At 32.6% G+C, this 16,192-nt stretch overlaps 2 protein-coding genes across 3 annotated transcripts in view; both read right to left on the bottom strand.

Moving 5' to 3' along the window:
• The window catches only part of LOC138132153 (uncharacterized), a 31,233-nt gene extending 21,567 nt beyond the window's left edge, over window positions 1-9,666 (bottom strand). The window contains exons 1-2 of the mRNA XM_069049552.1: window positions 9,420-9,666; window positions 8,052-8,163 (exon numbers count right to left, since the gene is read on the bottom strand). The gene's annotated coding sequence lies outside the window, so the exon portion shown is untranslated. The remainder of the gene's footprint in view (window positions 1-8,051; window positions 8,164-9,419) is intronic.
• Window positions 9,667-13,118: 3,452 nt separating this feature from the next.
• Window positions 13,119-15,963, bottom strand: LOC138132154 (MFS-type transporter SLC18B1-like). 2 transcript variants are annotated; one of them, XM_069049554.1, is made up of 9 exons: window positions 15,866-15,963; window positions 15,585-15,796; window positions 14,939-15,108; window positions 14,738-14,885; window positions 14,499-14,682; window positions 14,133-14,439; window positions 13,974-14,069; window positions 13,604-13,918; window positions 13,119-13,546 (listed from the first exon to the last, which is right to left on the bottom strand). In XM_069049554.1, exons 2-9 carry the CDS (start codon window positions 15,690-15,692, stop codon window positions 13,345-13,347), a joined length of 1,530 nt encoding a protein of 509 aa, XP_068905655.1. In that variant the 5' UTR covers window positions 15,693-15,796; window positions 15,866-15,963; the 3' UTR covers window positions 13,119-13,344. The 2 variants fall into 2 exon arrangements, with proteins under 2 accessions (XP_068905655.1, XP_068905654.1); XM_069049553.1 differs by having other exon boundaries at window positions 15,585-15,953.
• Window positions 15,964-16,192: the final 229 nt, after the last annotated feature.

Here is a 16,192-nt window from a genome sequence, read left to right as displayed (position 1 = left end):
TTTTCTTCTTTTTCCCTGATACTTTTCTGACCAAATTGTGATTTGTTTAAGCAACTAAATCATTTATTTTACAAATGATTAATTACAGAAAATTCGATTGTTAACTGTTAATAATAATGAACTCTATCTAGCCATCATCCTGTATATTTAAGGCACTTCCTTAATCACACAACGCTACCGTTACTCTGGTGGGAACGTTCATCTCAAATATCAGGAATTGTACAATAAGCCATTTATCACATAATAGGTTCACTGTGCATAATTTTTCGGTAAAAAACATTTATAATAATATTTTAGCACAGCCGTGTTAAATTATTACGGATAATTAAACTTTGAAAATTACTGAACAGAACCGGGGGATTTAACGTTAATACTTGGAAAAATTCATAACACCGTTTTGTACGATTGCTTTGGTGGTTTTATTATAATGATGCATAAACAGTGCTTTTCAGAAAGAGTGACACAACTAGTAGAACCGTTGGAAAAGTTTTGACTCCGACTTAAACTTAAATACCAGTTTATGATTAATAACGATTATATGGAACGTGTTTGCAGATTTACACATTAAGTGCTAATTTCAGACTGCGACCTTCAAGATTTCAATAAGCTTCGATCAACAATAATTATGATTCGGGTATTTTTAACTCCTCGTCGCAACAACAAAGACATCATCATTTTCTATATTGTACTTGTGGTAAACTATAACTGCATCATTAACGTTAAGTCTTTGTAATGTTTGCGTTATCTTAATTGTGCAATATCTCGAGATTTTTTTTGTGAAATTTGTCCAGTTGCTCAATTCGCTAATTAATAATTTGATGCGTGTTCATTGTTTTAATAACGTCCTTGTCTAAATTTTACACGTGGTAACTTTTGTTAAATGTATTGCAAAAATAGTAATTGCTACCAGCATGTTTTTTGCTAGAAGCTGTAACTTTCCTTTATATTTACGAGAAAGACACAAGTCTACTTCTGTAATTAGAGCTCTTTGATTGGTTACTTGAAGTTTCAGGTATTTTTTTGGTCACTTTCTCTGTTCTCTACAAACTTCTGCGACTGCTAACATATAATTATCAAATTAATGATTTTTATCAATTGTCAAATCATCTGTTAAACTATGTCGTACACATCATTCTTATAGACAAAGGCGTCGGCTAAATTTCTCGTATCTGTTAATATCTTGAAGCAAGGAAAACCGTTGCAACAGACTATGACGTGTCAAATATTATCCTGCTTATGAATGGATAAAGAACGGTTGAAGGACAACCTCTCCTTATATGAGAGGTCTCCATGTGCAAAACGGTTCCTGTTACATATTCATACAATAGCATTGTCGTTGGAGGAATGTGTTCAGTTTCATTCTAACTTAATAATGTTAAAACAGCAAAAACCAACCGCTCGTATTGATCACCTGTTTGGTGTTAAGTAATTATTTCTTGTCTTATAGTTTTCAGTCATGCATTCTTGACGTCTTTTGCTTAATAAGTTTGCGATAAAAATTCTTAAAATCAATAGTCATGTTGCTTGCTCAGCAGATAAAAATACCTAAGCGGTGACAATTTGTACATTTGATGCCAGTCACAATCGTAGGTGATGTCAATATGTCAATGTTTGTATTGTAGTTAACTTAAAAAATAATCTCATTTGTGATGCAATAAGCTGACAACTGGTCTTACCAGTCGGCCTGAAACTGCAACACAGAGTAATATCGTAATTACAATTAGAGCAAGTAATTGTTATCAATCAACCTGATTTTATTTGAAAGGGTTTTAATTTCTTTAATTGGTAGTTTGACACACCAAGGCAAATCGTGAATATGCACTAAGTAGGTTTAAGACGACGATAACCAGTTCTGAAGAGCTTCTGGTGCTATATGATGAGAAATTGCCGCAAAAAAAGGCGACAGTTCAAAGTTTGTGTCGTGACTGCACGTTGAACTCTCTTCACTTGGGTTCTTTGTGTGCATCTTCTGAGGTCGCGTACACGCTCACCTCAAAAAAATTGTCTTTCTATCCACATTTTCCCCTCGAATTTCACTTCTGAAATACATTTCATTTGTGATTTGACTATTATGTCACTTTACCTTTAAGGTAAGTTGATTTCGTTACGTAAGAGGCTATACAAAGTTTTTACTATCTTTTATTAATCGATCTTAATTAAATTTTGGAACAGTTAATTAACGACTTAATTTCAACGATAATATTCCGACATTGACGATGAAAAAACTGACCAAGGTTTCCCGACCATAGAAAGTAAAACTGCAAGGAAAATGTTTCCTCTTATCATTCAAAACTCGTTCTGAAAATAAATGGTTGTGTAAATTGACTTTCAGATGGTACCTATTAAGGTGAAGCTGTTGTTCACCTTTAGCAAAATTTGAAACCTACAGTTTTAATTACACGATTTTCCACAATATTTCATGGAGTAGTCAATTTGTGCGGTTCGTCATAGCCATAAACCATAATTTAATTGAGTTCAATATTTATCGCTTCCTTGTTGGAGATGTGCTATAATCTATTTACACTTGAGCGTTGGTCGTGGAATTTGTTTTTTATGTTTTTTTTTTTATTGTTACCTTCAACAACTGTTTTATTATTATAAAAGCTTCTTGTACCGTTATTACACATTCAAATGCTGTCTCTAAGTAAAAGTGAAATTCAAGATATTTGCTGAAGGCGTTGGTCTATATAGTGTATGGTATATTACAAGTACGTCCTTGCAAATCGTACCAGGCTAATCAACCGTAGCCTCTTTAATGTAAATTGCATCAAATCTTGCGGTAATTTTCAAGCATTCTTGTGTCGAGGTTTCTGTTGGCGAAACCATTGTTTTATTTACCTACAAATTGACGAATAGTGTCATTTTGCTTATTGGTAAATTTATGCGAAATACTCGTGAAAATGAAAAAACGATTGACTCACTACTGCAATTTTGTAACAATGACGAGTTTATTTGCACGTACACATATTTTCAGGTCAGTGTCCTGTGAGATGAATGCCCTAAATTAGATGTTTTACAATTGATTGTTGTGTACTTTTTGTGGAAGGGTGCTAAGGCAAGCGTGTAATGTGAGAGTTTCATATATCTCATAACACGAGACTACTGAAACGGATTTTTTTCTGATTTCATTCATGAAAGAAACAATACTACGTTCTTATAGTACAAAAAACACACACACAGGTGTTTTTAGACGTTACGATAAGATTTAAAACAGAAATCATTTTCCGTCAGAAATCGTCAACAGTTGAACAGAGCCTAGACAATTCATTTGATGTCCACAGGACGTTCAAAAATAAACTGATAATAAAATATATATGTCCTTTAAAATAGCCCAATGTTTGTGGAGACAAGAAAGTGAACACATTTCAGCAACATGGTTTTACTTGAAAAGAAATATTTTTGTGTATTCAAAACCACGCAAGTAGGTACTAATATTGTAGTCAGATTAAGCTACACTCTCTCAAGTGACATATTTAATAATCATGTGTCCTGAAAACTGGTTAGGACAAAGAGGCTTTATATATTCCTGTCACAAAGGGGCAAACACCTGCACTAAAAATTTTAAAGAAACTAGACATGACTGTTTTGTAGAAGTTATTGTTATTTGTTTTAAAAATTTTATAGTCCATACAAGTTTTTTACACCATGTTCGAATGAAGTTAACGGATATATTACAAAGGTCAGTTGCATCAAGCTCATTTGTTTTTGCCAGGAATGTCTGAGGAAGTTAAATTGATTATGATTTCTACTCCACATGTAATAATTAATAGACTTAAAAACCAATCACGCTGTAACGTTGTTACTTTGACTTTGTCTTAGGGTAATCAAATCATTACAAGGATCCTGAGTATATTCTTTAGGTATGGAGGCTGGAACCACTTGGTGTGGTCTTAATTAAATTAAAATTAGATATCTATTAAGATTACCTATCAAGAAATGAACTGATAAGGGACAGTTTTAGGGTTAACATTTTTACTGACGTAAAATAATATCTGATTATGTATGTACAAATGAAATCTGAAGTTGGTTCCGAAAGCAAAACTGGTGTTTTTTAATAAAAAATGTAAAAGAAAGTGAACGGCTTGTTCGTTAATTTACTTTTAAAGTCAACAGATTTTTTTATTATGTTTTAGTTATTAGAAATTAACATATTTTCTTGTGGTCTGCTATAATAATGCGTTATCAGATTGTTATAACTGGAGGAAAAATGTTGTTTATCTACGAAATAAGTACGAGTATACCTACTAGATTTTGAGTTTGATGTCCAATAGAAATCGTGTCTAAATATACGACAATGTCATGAATTTGCTCGTTTTTTTCGACTTAAGTGTATTTAAATACAATAGCAGTAATTACTCAAATTGTTACTTTGTGATAAGTGCTAAATTTTGTTTTTTCTCTAAATGCACGGTTCACTACCTTATATTTAGGCGAAGCATAAAAATGTAGCACATCACGACATATGTTCATCACGTTTTTTCCGTACTTTTTATTGCCACATCTAATATTTAAATACTAGTTTAAATAGCCTTAGGTTATATTAAATCCAAACTTATTGGTTATTACGTGATGGTTTAGACACACACTTGAGTTAAACTTGAATAATGTACCTACTCTGGATTCAAGAGAAAGCTCATTCTCTTAAAGCAAGTTTGAAGTTAAATCAAAAAGTAAAAGCGTTAATTTTGGAAATATGAATTCTGATTTTCGATAACAATCAAGAGAAACATGATCGTTTCAGGTTCTTATTGAACCAACCTTGCTAAAATGAGTTTAGGACTGGGAAGTCATTGACACAATTAAATTTTGTAAAAAGGCCAAGAAAATCATTATAATTAGTAATAAATTAAATTAGTTTAAAAGTGATTAAGAAATGATTGATTACGATTTTTTTAAATCTTTAGCATAACTGAAAACATTTATTAACCAACAAAAATAAATTTAATTAATATAAACGAGTTTTGCATTGTTTTGACCTTGACCTCATCAAAAGGTTTAAAGAACACCTGTGAACTATAACAGTGTACCAGATACCAATGTCTTTTTTTATAATTAATAACTTAAGAATCTCTTAATATTTTAGATCATGTAGTTTAACATCATTATCTGTGATCACATTGAACACTCGAACGAATATTTCACGTGGAGCAACTACAAAGCCAATCATTTTGTTTGTTTTGTAGAAAAGCACAGAACAATTATGCTTCATTATGGCGTAAACACTTGCTCCGGGAGCAAAAACCCAAGAACTATTAATCAAACAAATAAGTGACGCGCCGAGTATTTTTCCCTACGAACAAACTGCGTCCATAATTTCTGTTTATCATTAGTTATTGATTTTGTAATTTATCTCTGATGCCAAGATGTCGTTGCTTTTTCACGTCTAATTAACGTTATTGCGGAAACACCGCGCGAAACAACTCAAAATTCTTACATCGCAATTTATTGTAAAATAGAACACGAGAATTATTGTGGTCATCTTTTACAGTTAGAGTCGCTGTGAGGTGAGTTTTGTCTTCGTTTATATCAATTATTATGCGATTTTCATTATTGCTGTGTGGCACTACAGCCCACTTCCTCCTGACACCTGTATTATAATAGAGTGTGAACCTATCTTGCAGATATGGCTATTAACATTTGATAACTTTACAATGACAAAATTGTTTATGGCGTTTTGAAAGTGGCGTTCCTTTTTAAAATTTGTTTATTACAAACATAACCATAAATCATCGCCAAGCCAACGACATCTTCATTTTCTTTTACTTTTCCTGTTAGCATTACTAACTAAAATTTTTGTCAAACTGTATTTGCACAATCATAAAAAGACGTATTTTTAAGGTAGGTATACTTGTGTAATTTTACTTTTGAAATTTTAAGTCAAATTCTGCGCCATTTCTACTCAGGTTCAAACATTTAAAAACAATTTATATGTATATGACAAGTGATGCTTGACATTTAGTTCCATAATGCCATCTGGTGTTAATTTCTTCAATATTTGGAAGACTATTATGATTAATTACCACAGATGAGTGAAGAAATTTTACTTAGTCACGAATGCATACGTCGTGTCTGTCATTTGCTGATTCTAGTATGAGAATATAAAATATAAGCAACAAACCATGAAGGGCTTTTATCACTTTATCACTTATTCCCTTGTGACGATCCTTAGCGGTAATTTCTGCTATTGCTGTGGATTCAGGTAAATACTTATAGTCACTGTATGAAATAAGTATGTAATAAGAATGTCAGAACATAATGACTTGGATTTTTGACCCATATTAAAATGACATTAAAATATCCACTCCCTGTCGTTAACAAAGTGGAGAAAACAGATAAATACATACATGTTAAAAATAAATCGAATTGCTTACATGTAATTCGAAACTGCCAATTTCTAGAACAACGTTTGAAGCTAATTAGCATAACCGCCACTAGCCAATGTAAATTAGCTTCGAAGTCAATGCTATTTTAGTGGTCACCGATTTTGTGACGGCAATTATTACACATGTTGTTCACGTGGGTTCAAATAACTAATTGTGACATTTCACAAGTTTCAAATTTCGGACATGATACTGTGACCTATTATGTGATCTTAACAGCAGCCGGTGGTAATTTTTAAAATGCGCTATGACCTTGGGGAGTACCAAATGAAAGTCGTAAATTATTTTCACTAGCGGTCTCAGTTTTGATTTCTATTTGTACTGGGAGTTCATTGCATCCATAATAAGGAGATAACGTTCATTTTGATATTTCTTGTCTATTAGAAAGTGTGCGCAAATAGTTGCATTAAAACCCGTGTTTACTGCAGTTTTGTCATAGATCTGCGGGTACGTTTTCTAATGTACTGTTGAAGTCTCCGCGTTTCGCGCCTCGTAACCGTACGGTTACGAAATTAGTCGGTGAGGATTGAGGATTGGTTAATGATTTTGTTCTTTATGATGCAGTGCGGCCAAAATTTAAAAATGGTCACGGTCGATCGGGCTAACCCATAGCTGTTCATTGGACAAGAGACGTTTGCCATGGACATACTGATTAGTCATCGGTCATTGAGCACAGTATAACATCCTGTTAGGTACGGACTGAAATGTTCTCAGAACCGTAGTGTGTTGGAGAAGTCAGACTTTCAGAGGTCAAATGTTTGCAGATTAGAAAAATCATCGTCGCTCTGGAGTGCACATACTTTTTGCATTGCAAATTCGACCGCGATAAGTGGGAGGTACAACTGCAAACAGTAAAATATGCAATTAGGGCTAATTGGCTTGTGGGGAATTCACAAAACTAATCGCTACAAGATGATAACAATCATTTTCAATCACGTTGTATTTTTTTATTAGTGGTAATTAATCGACAAATAAAACCGAAAGGATTGAAAAACCTGCCACGTTTTCGATGTCTAATTAAAGAGCGAAGTTTATTAAACGATTTATGTTAATTTTTTTCAGTAATAGAAAAATATGATTAAGCAACTCTGTCCCGGAATTTCCGGCTCCAGATATGAATATCAAAATATTGGAAGTGCAAAAGCCACCCGTCACCTGTCGAATTTGGTAATTATTGTTATTACAGCCATTGCGGAAGAGAAATGTGTTTTTTTATCGCCACTGAATTAGATTCACTTAAGTCATTTTTGAACTGAAATTTAAGCATCTTTTAATTCTGGTTTGGAGCGTTCTAATCAAATAATTAAAACGTATCATTGAAGAAACCTTTACGTAACCTTTTCAAGAACCGAACCAAAATAATTTATCACACAGAACTTACTTGGTTAAAATGCAAATTTGTCGACCCACTTGTATTGAAATTCAAGCGAGTACCTACCTTTCCAGTTTCGGTAGGAAAATTAACAAATCGTATCTAATGGCAAAAATGCACAGTGAGAAAGTAAACAAGAAAATTTCAAATGTTGCATTGGCTTAATTGTTTGTTCGTCTAACAGTCGTACAAATTTGAATTTTACATTAAGTTCATTTGAGTTTCTTTATTAACGAGTGACGGCTAACTTAGCGATAATGTGATTATCGGTCCTTACAATACGACTGAATTTAACTCACCTGTTGACGATGCAGGATGGACACACTATATCATGTTATAAAGTGTCGCACTTGTCTACCGCCTTTAAAAAATGTAATCGCTGTTTAAGGTAGCAGGTTGCGAACGGGCCACCTGAAAAGGGTAAATCAGAAATAAAGAAACGCTAATTTGTAAATAGCATGTTACATCAATATTTTATTTTTCAAATGCGGTTATTAATCAAATGTTTTCATGTATGGATGCTCCAAATAACACGTTTGGCTAATGATTAAGCTAATCAGTTACGAAGAAAGCTTAATGTATTCTAATAATTCAGTTTAAAAGTGAACGTAAAGCAATAAGCACAAGTAAAAGTTTTAAGCGGGCAACTAATTTGTCATTTACACATTTAGAGTTTGTACATTCTTTCAGTTCCGTTTTCTATCCTAGTCGTTAATTTTGAAATTAAAATATTTCTTACGAGATGCTCGAGTTACACGTACAATGCAAAATAATTTCGAGTTCTAAATTACAATATTTCTTTATCGATGATTAGCATATTTTAATTAAATTATCACAAGCAAAACATTTTAATTAATCGTGAATGGTGAAATAAAATGGGCTTTCAAATTCACCAGTAACAGACTGTGGTTTATATGTGTTGTGTGAACTATCCTTTCGTTTGCTTTTTTCGTTACATTGTTAGATGACCTTTATTACAGAAAATTAATTCGCGCAAGAACAAAAGGATTGCTTTTGAATGAATTAAAGTCTTAAATGTGATTTATTATTTAATTGCTATAAGTTCAGTTTTTGTCACCAATAGTTTAAGGCAGAAGAATGATACTATTGATTGATCACCATATAATAAAGACGAGGAAGATATAAAATTATTAACTACAAGAGAATTTTATTATCCAAGCGGAATGTTCAGTCCTATTAGACTACCATATATTTTTTTTTGTAGTCTTCAGAATGGATCTGGAAAAAACTGTTGTAGATCCGGTGAAGTACAGTTTTGAAATGTCACAGATTTTGAAGTCTGGTTTGAGGTCTTAAATTTTAAAATGCAATTATATAAACATTACTCAACTCTGGCCAGTGAACGATAACATTTAGAGGAGATTTATTTTATGAACCAACATATTTGTAGGCTTACATAAAACTTTGGTAAATATGCAAATATTGGTTTGTGTATTTATAACTTTTTTTCTTCTGTGATTTATTCATCCGCCATAAAATCGTCTTTCAGTTCCTTTGTTAGATGCCCATATGAGTGGGTGTCTTATTTTAGAAAAACCCGTTTCAGCCAGGTTTTGTTTTTTTTTTTTGTTAAAATATCAAAATATGAACAATGAAAATTTCCATTGCCTGTGACAAAAATATTTTTTAAGACGACGATGACCCACCATTAATCGATGCGATGAGAAATCCTCCCGGATGCTGTATATGCCGGGCAAATATTGCACACATTCACTTTTTTATAATTGAGTTGTGCTAACCATGAACTATTAACAATCTCTTAACAATCCACGAAGAGACACTATGGTGTATGGAGAGTATAGTCAGTAAGGCACTCGGTATAACGAACTCCTTCGCCACTTGTCGCCCGCTTATTGTTGATCGCTTACTGAGGGTACATGACGAAGAGAACCACAGGTAACGCCGGTTCACCTGTTGAATGCAAGGTGGGGCGCACCAGAGGTGTGTTGCGGAATAGCTGGTCCAAAAATAATGCTCCAAAAATTATTGATCACACATATGTTTCATTGCATAGTAGATATTTGTGCCGAGTATTTCAGCAACTGAAAATAATTAAAATTTAGATTTTAAGGATGCAAAACGCTTGTTCTAATTCTAATTCATGATATTTGGCGTATAATGAAAGACTATATTTCTATTTGTTAAAAAAATAATACGACTTTGAATATCAATAAATGGTTCACTGTTCTGTATATCAACCGGATCAACGTAGCAGCGTTCCCTGATTTTATTTTCCGAATGGTATGATCAACGAAAAAAGAAGTATGTAAGAGACAGCCATGGAAAACAAAATTTCTAAAAACTTGCAGCGTAATGTCATAAACTGTCACTTGTCAATTTTGACATTGAGATGAATTTTATTTTAAGAAATGGTTTCTAATCGAAAAGTCATATACAACTTCGTTTGTTGAAGTTTAGGCAACATCTCTCTTCACTCTTCATCACCGCTGTGGCTGATGAAGCTAAGCGCTGCACGTTTTCAGGAGGTTTGTTTGTCTTCTATAACTGCCCCTTATCTTATTTTCTTGTTGCTCATATTGTATTCTTACAAGTTAATTGTTATTAATTTATAATTTACTATGCTTTACGTTTGTATCTGTTAATTTAATAATAATAGTAATATTGGATGAACCTGGATTGTGCTATTCTGATGCTTTGATTGGTTCAAACCACCATTTTCGCCTACTCTGATTTTTTTTTATTTGATCGCACGGTATTTACACATGTTTAAAGATCATGTTATTGTAAATTTGCTATTATAATATCTAAAGTGAAGACATTCTGGATGAATAGGTATATTTTTAGTTACAGAAAACTAAACAATTTTTATAGTTTTTAAAATTGTATTTCTTTAATAATTGAAAATAATAAAGTTCTATTAATTATAGTACGTAACTACATAATTAAAAAGTACGAGAATTCTATTTCCTCTTTGGCCGTCTGTTGGTGAATAATGTATATCCGGTGTTTTACAAGCAGGTAAATTTGAGGGAGCCGTTACGTCTTAAGAAGGAATCAACCCCACGGAAATAAAGAAATTTATATGATCGCAGATGGTCTTTAATTATTATTCACAAATAATTCTGGAGATTTTCTTTGACAATGGTATGTACAAAAGTAGGTAGTAGCATCAACATTGTTAGAAACTTGCTACATAGTTATTATTGATTTTTGCTACTCAACTACAATTTAAATTCTATGAAGTGAAATTTCTTACATAATACATTTTTTATGAATTGTTGAAATATTCCAAGCATGAGTAGATTGTTAGAACGTTGCGCTTATGTTATTTCAGTTTCACATACCGAAAAAGTGTCACCATGAAATTTAATAACTATATTTTAAAACGGCAACAACATAAGAAATATATTTTTTACTTCGACGGCTGTTAACTTAGCTAATGTTGTTGTGTTGTAACTTTAAATCTATTTATTGCGGCCATTAGTACTATAAATAGATATACCTACATACTTCGTTTTTAATGTTTTCAGTAACTGGAAAATGTTTGTTCTAAAATATACAATTTTTTTCGTATGAATTAATAGTTTTTGGCAGTAATTGTAAATAATATTATAGTCGAAATTATTTTGTCATGTCCGTGAATGAGATGATAAAATAAACAGACAATTTAGTTGTTGAAACTAAATTCCCTCTAAGCGGTCCAATACAAAGGAATGTAAATATGTATGATAATATCATTTATCATTCAAGAAAGGAAACCTAACGAGACATCAGGTAAAAAGTAAATAAATTAAAATTTTTTATTATACATTTCAGCTATTATAATTTGTTCATTTGAGCGACAAAGTGAGGCTTATTTATAATTTTTAGAATCAATGTACAACGTTGATTAAATTTTTTTTGTTCTATTATTCACTGTTTAAAATTTAAAGTTTTACTTTGTGGCTTGCATTTTGATAAGCAACAATTGTTTAAGTTACTTATCTTTAAACTATTAATTCTCAATGGACAATCAGCCATGACGATCTGACTTAAAGATTCGCCATGTATAATTAAAGTAAATAGTGAATCAACCAAGCATAGAGATCACAATCTGAAACGAACCAGAGGATCGTTTTCGGTACCGTTCTTTCTTACTTCTTGGAATTATATTACTTTTTGATTTAAAATTTGATATCTATATTTTTTAACCAATAGAGGAGTTATACTTAAAATGATATGTTTTCGTACGTACTTTCGACAACATTAGTTTTTTGACAGTTTTTTTCTTGGCCATTCTGGTGAATTTGTTCTAAATTTTATGTTTACGATTTGGAGAAATATGTACCAGGAGGTTAGAAAACCAGTAATACACTTTAGACAATACAGAGCGATAATGAGCCCGACGGAATTGAAAATGCAACCCACAATACATTTCCAAAGTGCACGTGGATATTTGTTGTGTGACTCACGTGAAAACGTCGCTCATGAGAGGATTTTCAAAAAGTTGTAGGAAGTTTTTCTTTGCATACATCTTACATCACATTTAGAGCCCGATTTCAAGTCAGGGTGACAAATAGATGATGCAGCGCAAATGTGTAGCTATCTTTGTCCTGCACATTAATTACTAATATGCGTCATCTTTTTCAAACTTGCAATTTTGTGCCGTTACCATGACAATACAAGTTGCAAGTCAACTTGAAATCGGCCTATTATTCTATACTGTCCTGAGTTTATTGAAGGTTGAGATAATTTTCATAAGTGTAAAATGCAAACTGTCTACATCATCTCTTAAATTAAAGATTAATTAATTAGTAGCTACGTAATTATGTAGCTAATTACCTACGTCAATGGTTATAAAAAATCAATCTTTTGAATTAAATACTTGCATATCTGTAATTCTTGGGAATTATGTGCAATACACAGATATATTAATATGTAATTAATTTCGTCCTCTTTTGTAGATCAGAAATGCAGGTACGTAATAAGTTACAGTATGTAAAGTTGACTCAAGTTGCAAAAAACCATTTTGCATTTGCAATAGCGTTTTTATGGCATTAGTATTAGTCATTTGAAATTACTGTAAAACTGTACTAATATGGAAAGTATTCAACCCAAACTATGATTTTCTGGCCCCTTTGTGCCTTTATTTGGTTCAAAACTATGAGAAAAATGCTGTTGCAAATGACAAGTGGTTTTTTGCAACTTGAGTCGGATTTACTTACATACTTCATATTCAATAGTGTATCTTGGAATCAAGTCACAGAGAAATAATATTACTCAACATCAAGTGTTATTCAGATTTTTTTTATATTTTGGGTTCGTGATGTTTTTTATTAAATCATTAAATTAAATATAATTAAATTATATTGTTGTAATGGAGCTAGGTATAAAGAAAAAGATAATTTAAAAAATCAAAATAAGATAATGTTTATTTTTGCGTAGGTATTGTATATGTATATCTCGATTGTGGCGTAATAACTTAATGTATGATTCAATACAATGTTCCTAAGATGTTTTAAGTTACGTTCGTTATTAATAAAATAAAATGTATTAATAAAAACCATTTCACTATGTTGTCCTAAAATATAGCAATCATGCATTCACAGAACAATATTAAAAATCTGGCATTTAAGCGACTCCTTGCAGGTACGATGTTGTCGCCCCATTTCTATCCACTGCACCGTAACTGTAGCTGTAGGGCCCCAAAGTTAAACTTGTCGCATCTCGTTTAGGCCAAGCTTGACTTTTGTAACTGTTACACGCAATCAAACTGTTCATTGCTGGTGGTCTACTCTTTTCGATGGATATTCCGTTTCCAACTGACCTTATACTGTAATAAATAAAAATGATGAGTAGTTAATCACTCAATTATTTATTTAAAACTTACCTCTTTACACTCTCCGTGACACTAATTTGTTGCGACCTCATACCACTAGTGTCGATATCGCCGTTCGCTAAGTGTTTTTCATCCTTCAGTTCCACATAAGCTGGCGTTCGCTTACCCAAGAAGATGAAGAGAGTGACAGTCATCCCAATTAATAAGTGTATGCCGACAATGAACATTGAAGCATTTCTGAATCCTATGTTATCATAAAGAATTCCGCTGACTGAAGGGCCTATGAAGGCGCCTAAGGCAAAAGTGCTAGTCCATAATCCCGAAATTAGGGCGAAGGTTTCAAGATTGTTAGGGAAACCGTGAGCTCTGCAAAGATAAGGTGTCTATTATATAAATTCAATAATTAGGAGTTTCAACGCACACGGTGGTTCTAAGTGCATCAGTAAAAGAGGCAACTAGTTGAGCAGCTATTCCTAAGCCGTGAAGAACCAGACCCACGATTGTAACCCACATAATTCTGAAACGAAAAATATAGAATTTGATATTTATAAAAGTACAACGTTGCATAACATTTTCTTACGTTTTTGTTGGAATAAAAGGTGCTGGTCCAAGCAAAGAAAAACCTGCCGCTACAAGCAAAGTGCCTAAAACTGTAATAACTTTTGGGGGACAATACTTATCGCAGAGCATTCCAAATCCTGGGGCAGTAATTGCGTATACGCCCCCATTAATCACAAACATTAGTCCCAAAATTACGGGAGATAAGTAAAATTGACGAAGATGTGGCTCGAGTGTGGCTTGCAAAAATCCTATGCTCATACTGGTGACCACAATGCTACCGCAGGAAACGAGAACACCAGGAATCTTCACCGCCTTAAACATTGACGCTAAAACAGATAAATGAAAATACATAAGTGAATTCAAAGAGGAAAATCAATTGACTTACGACCCTTTTCTCTGTCTGTTCCATCTTCGTGTCTCGGTAAAACAAACGCTGTTAAAATCGCCGACAGGAATAGTGTTGATCCCATCACTGCGAAAGGTAATGTGTAGCCACCTGCCTGATACAGAGCACCTCCTACGGTTGGACCTACAATTAAACCTAACCCGAAGAATGTTTCTAACGAGGCCTGAAATTTAATGTTTACTGGGATATGTTCAAAGGTAGATCCACAAGAACCTTACGAAAGTAGTGGCAACGTTATTGGGAAATTCCTTGGCAATTATGGCAAAACTTGCTGTTAAAAAAGCAGCGTTGCCCATAGCTTCGACTATCCTGATGATAAAGCTCAAAATAATAAAGGGATAATGGCCGTCGATTTTATCCAAAAGGCTGCAATATTTTGTAATTTAAATTTAGTTCGCACGGATTTGTGAGTAAGTTACCCAAATAAAATGGCGCAAATCCCAGTTGTGTAAATCCCTCCATTGAATGTTACTTTTGGGCCTATTTTGTTTAAATGTTGACCGTATACTGGGCTTATAAGAAATACAACTAATTCGAAAATACCGAAAACTAGACCATATTCTGTTGCAGTGCATCCTTTACGTTCTGCCTGAAAGATATTTCACTTACTTTGATTGAACTTCTTGATTTAATACAATGGTTTTGCTTTTATTTCATATTTAAGGCTAAGGTCACTTAAGATAAATGTATGTATTATATTACATGCTTCGTTTAAATCAAAATTAAAAATAATATATATTTTAATGATTGTTAGATTAAGCTAATTGATTGGCACGTTGTTGGGGAGAATATGCCATAACAGACAAATATTTTTGATATTAATTATATCAGTTTGTTAATGACGCAATAGATTCTGTAATAAACTTGTTTTCATCAAATATTATTTACCACCATTTAATTATTTTAGTACATTATGTATAACATTAAAAAGAAAACAATACTGTAATAATTGTTCTCTGAAATGATAATTTGCGATAGTATTTATGTTGTAATAATAGATGCATAATTGATGTCAATAGTTTACAATAACGGTAATATATATATTTTTTTTTGATAAAAACTTACCTCTTGGGGGTAGAACGGTGCTTGTAGAGAGACACAAATAGCGTTACAAAAGTCTGCAATACTAATAACGATCAAAGTTAACCACTGTCTTCTCGTAAACTCCACCATTTTGACTGTTCTTTTTGGTAAATAACACTAAATTATCAATTCTCGAGAGTTTTTGCACACAGAAAAATAAAAAAAAAACTTAGCAGTTAGTCGATGTTCTTTCACTAAATCAAATAAAAATACGACAATTCCATCAGTATCAAATAATTGTTGTAGAAGAAAATTCGATTTACCATATTGTCTGGAGTAACATCGTTACACTACTACCAATACTTTTTCCAGAACTTGATGAATTTGAACGCAAAATTCGAATGATTTGGCTCCACTGGTCTCTTAAAGGAGGAGCCACGTCTCGGTTCAAAGTTTACAAAGTTTATCAGTATTGGCATGGTTGTGATAAATAATATGTTTTCACTTCATTACAAAAATTGAATTTCTTCGGGACATGTTGTTTAAGAAGTATTTAATTAACCGACGCACTTCTTGTCGGGTCCCTGTCAATAAAAATAAGTTATTATCATAATTACTTGTTGAGATTAGAGACAGGTCTTGTTTTTAGG

Source organism: Tenebrio molitor, chromosome 5 (genome assembly GCF_963966145.1).
Source record: "Tenebrio molitor chromosome 5, icTenMoli1.1, whole genome shotgun sequence".
In the NCBI taxonomy this organism is placed as follows: Eukaryota; Metazoa; Arthropoda; class Insecta; order Coleoptera; family Tenebrionidae; genus Tenebrio; species Tenebrio molitor.
This window is presented reverse-complemented; position numbering and strand designations above follow the sequence as displayed.

Excerpts from the sequence above, each read along its gene's own strand:
- LOC138132154 (XM_069049554.1), bottom strand. The coding sequence starts at position 15,692 with ATGGTGGAGTTTACGAGAAGACAGTGGTTAACTTTGATCGTTATTAGT. Across the intron at positions 14,440-14,498 it reads AACAGACAGAGAAAAGGGTC|CGTCAATGTTTAAGGCGGTG; the intron begins GTAAGTCAATTG and ends TATCTGTTTTAG. Across the intron at positions 14,070-14,132 it reads CCTTTTATTCCAACAAAAAC|AATTATGTGGGTTACAATCG; the intron begins GTAAGAAAATGT and ends TTTTCGTTTCAG.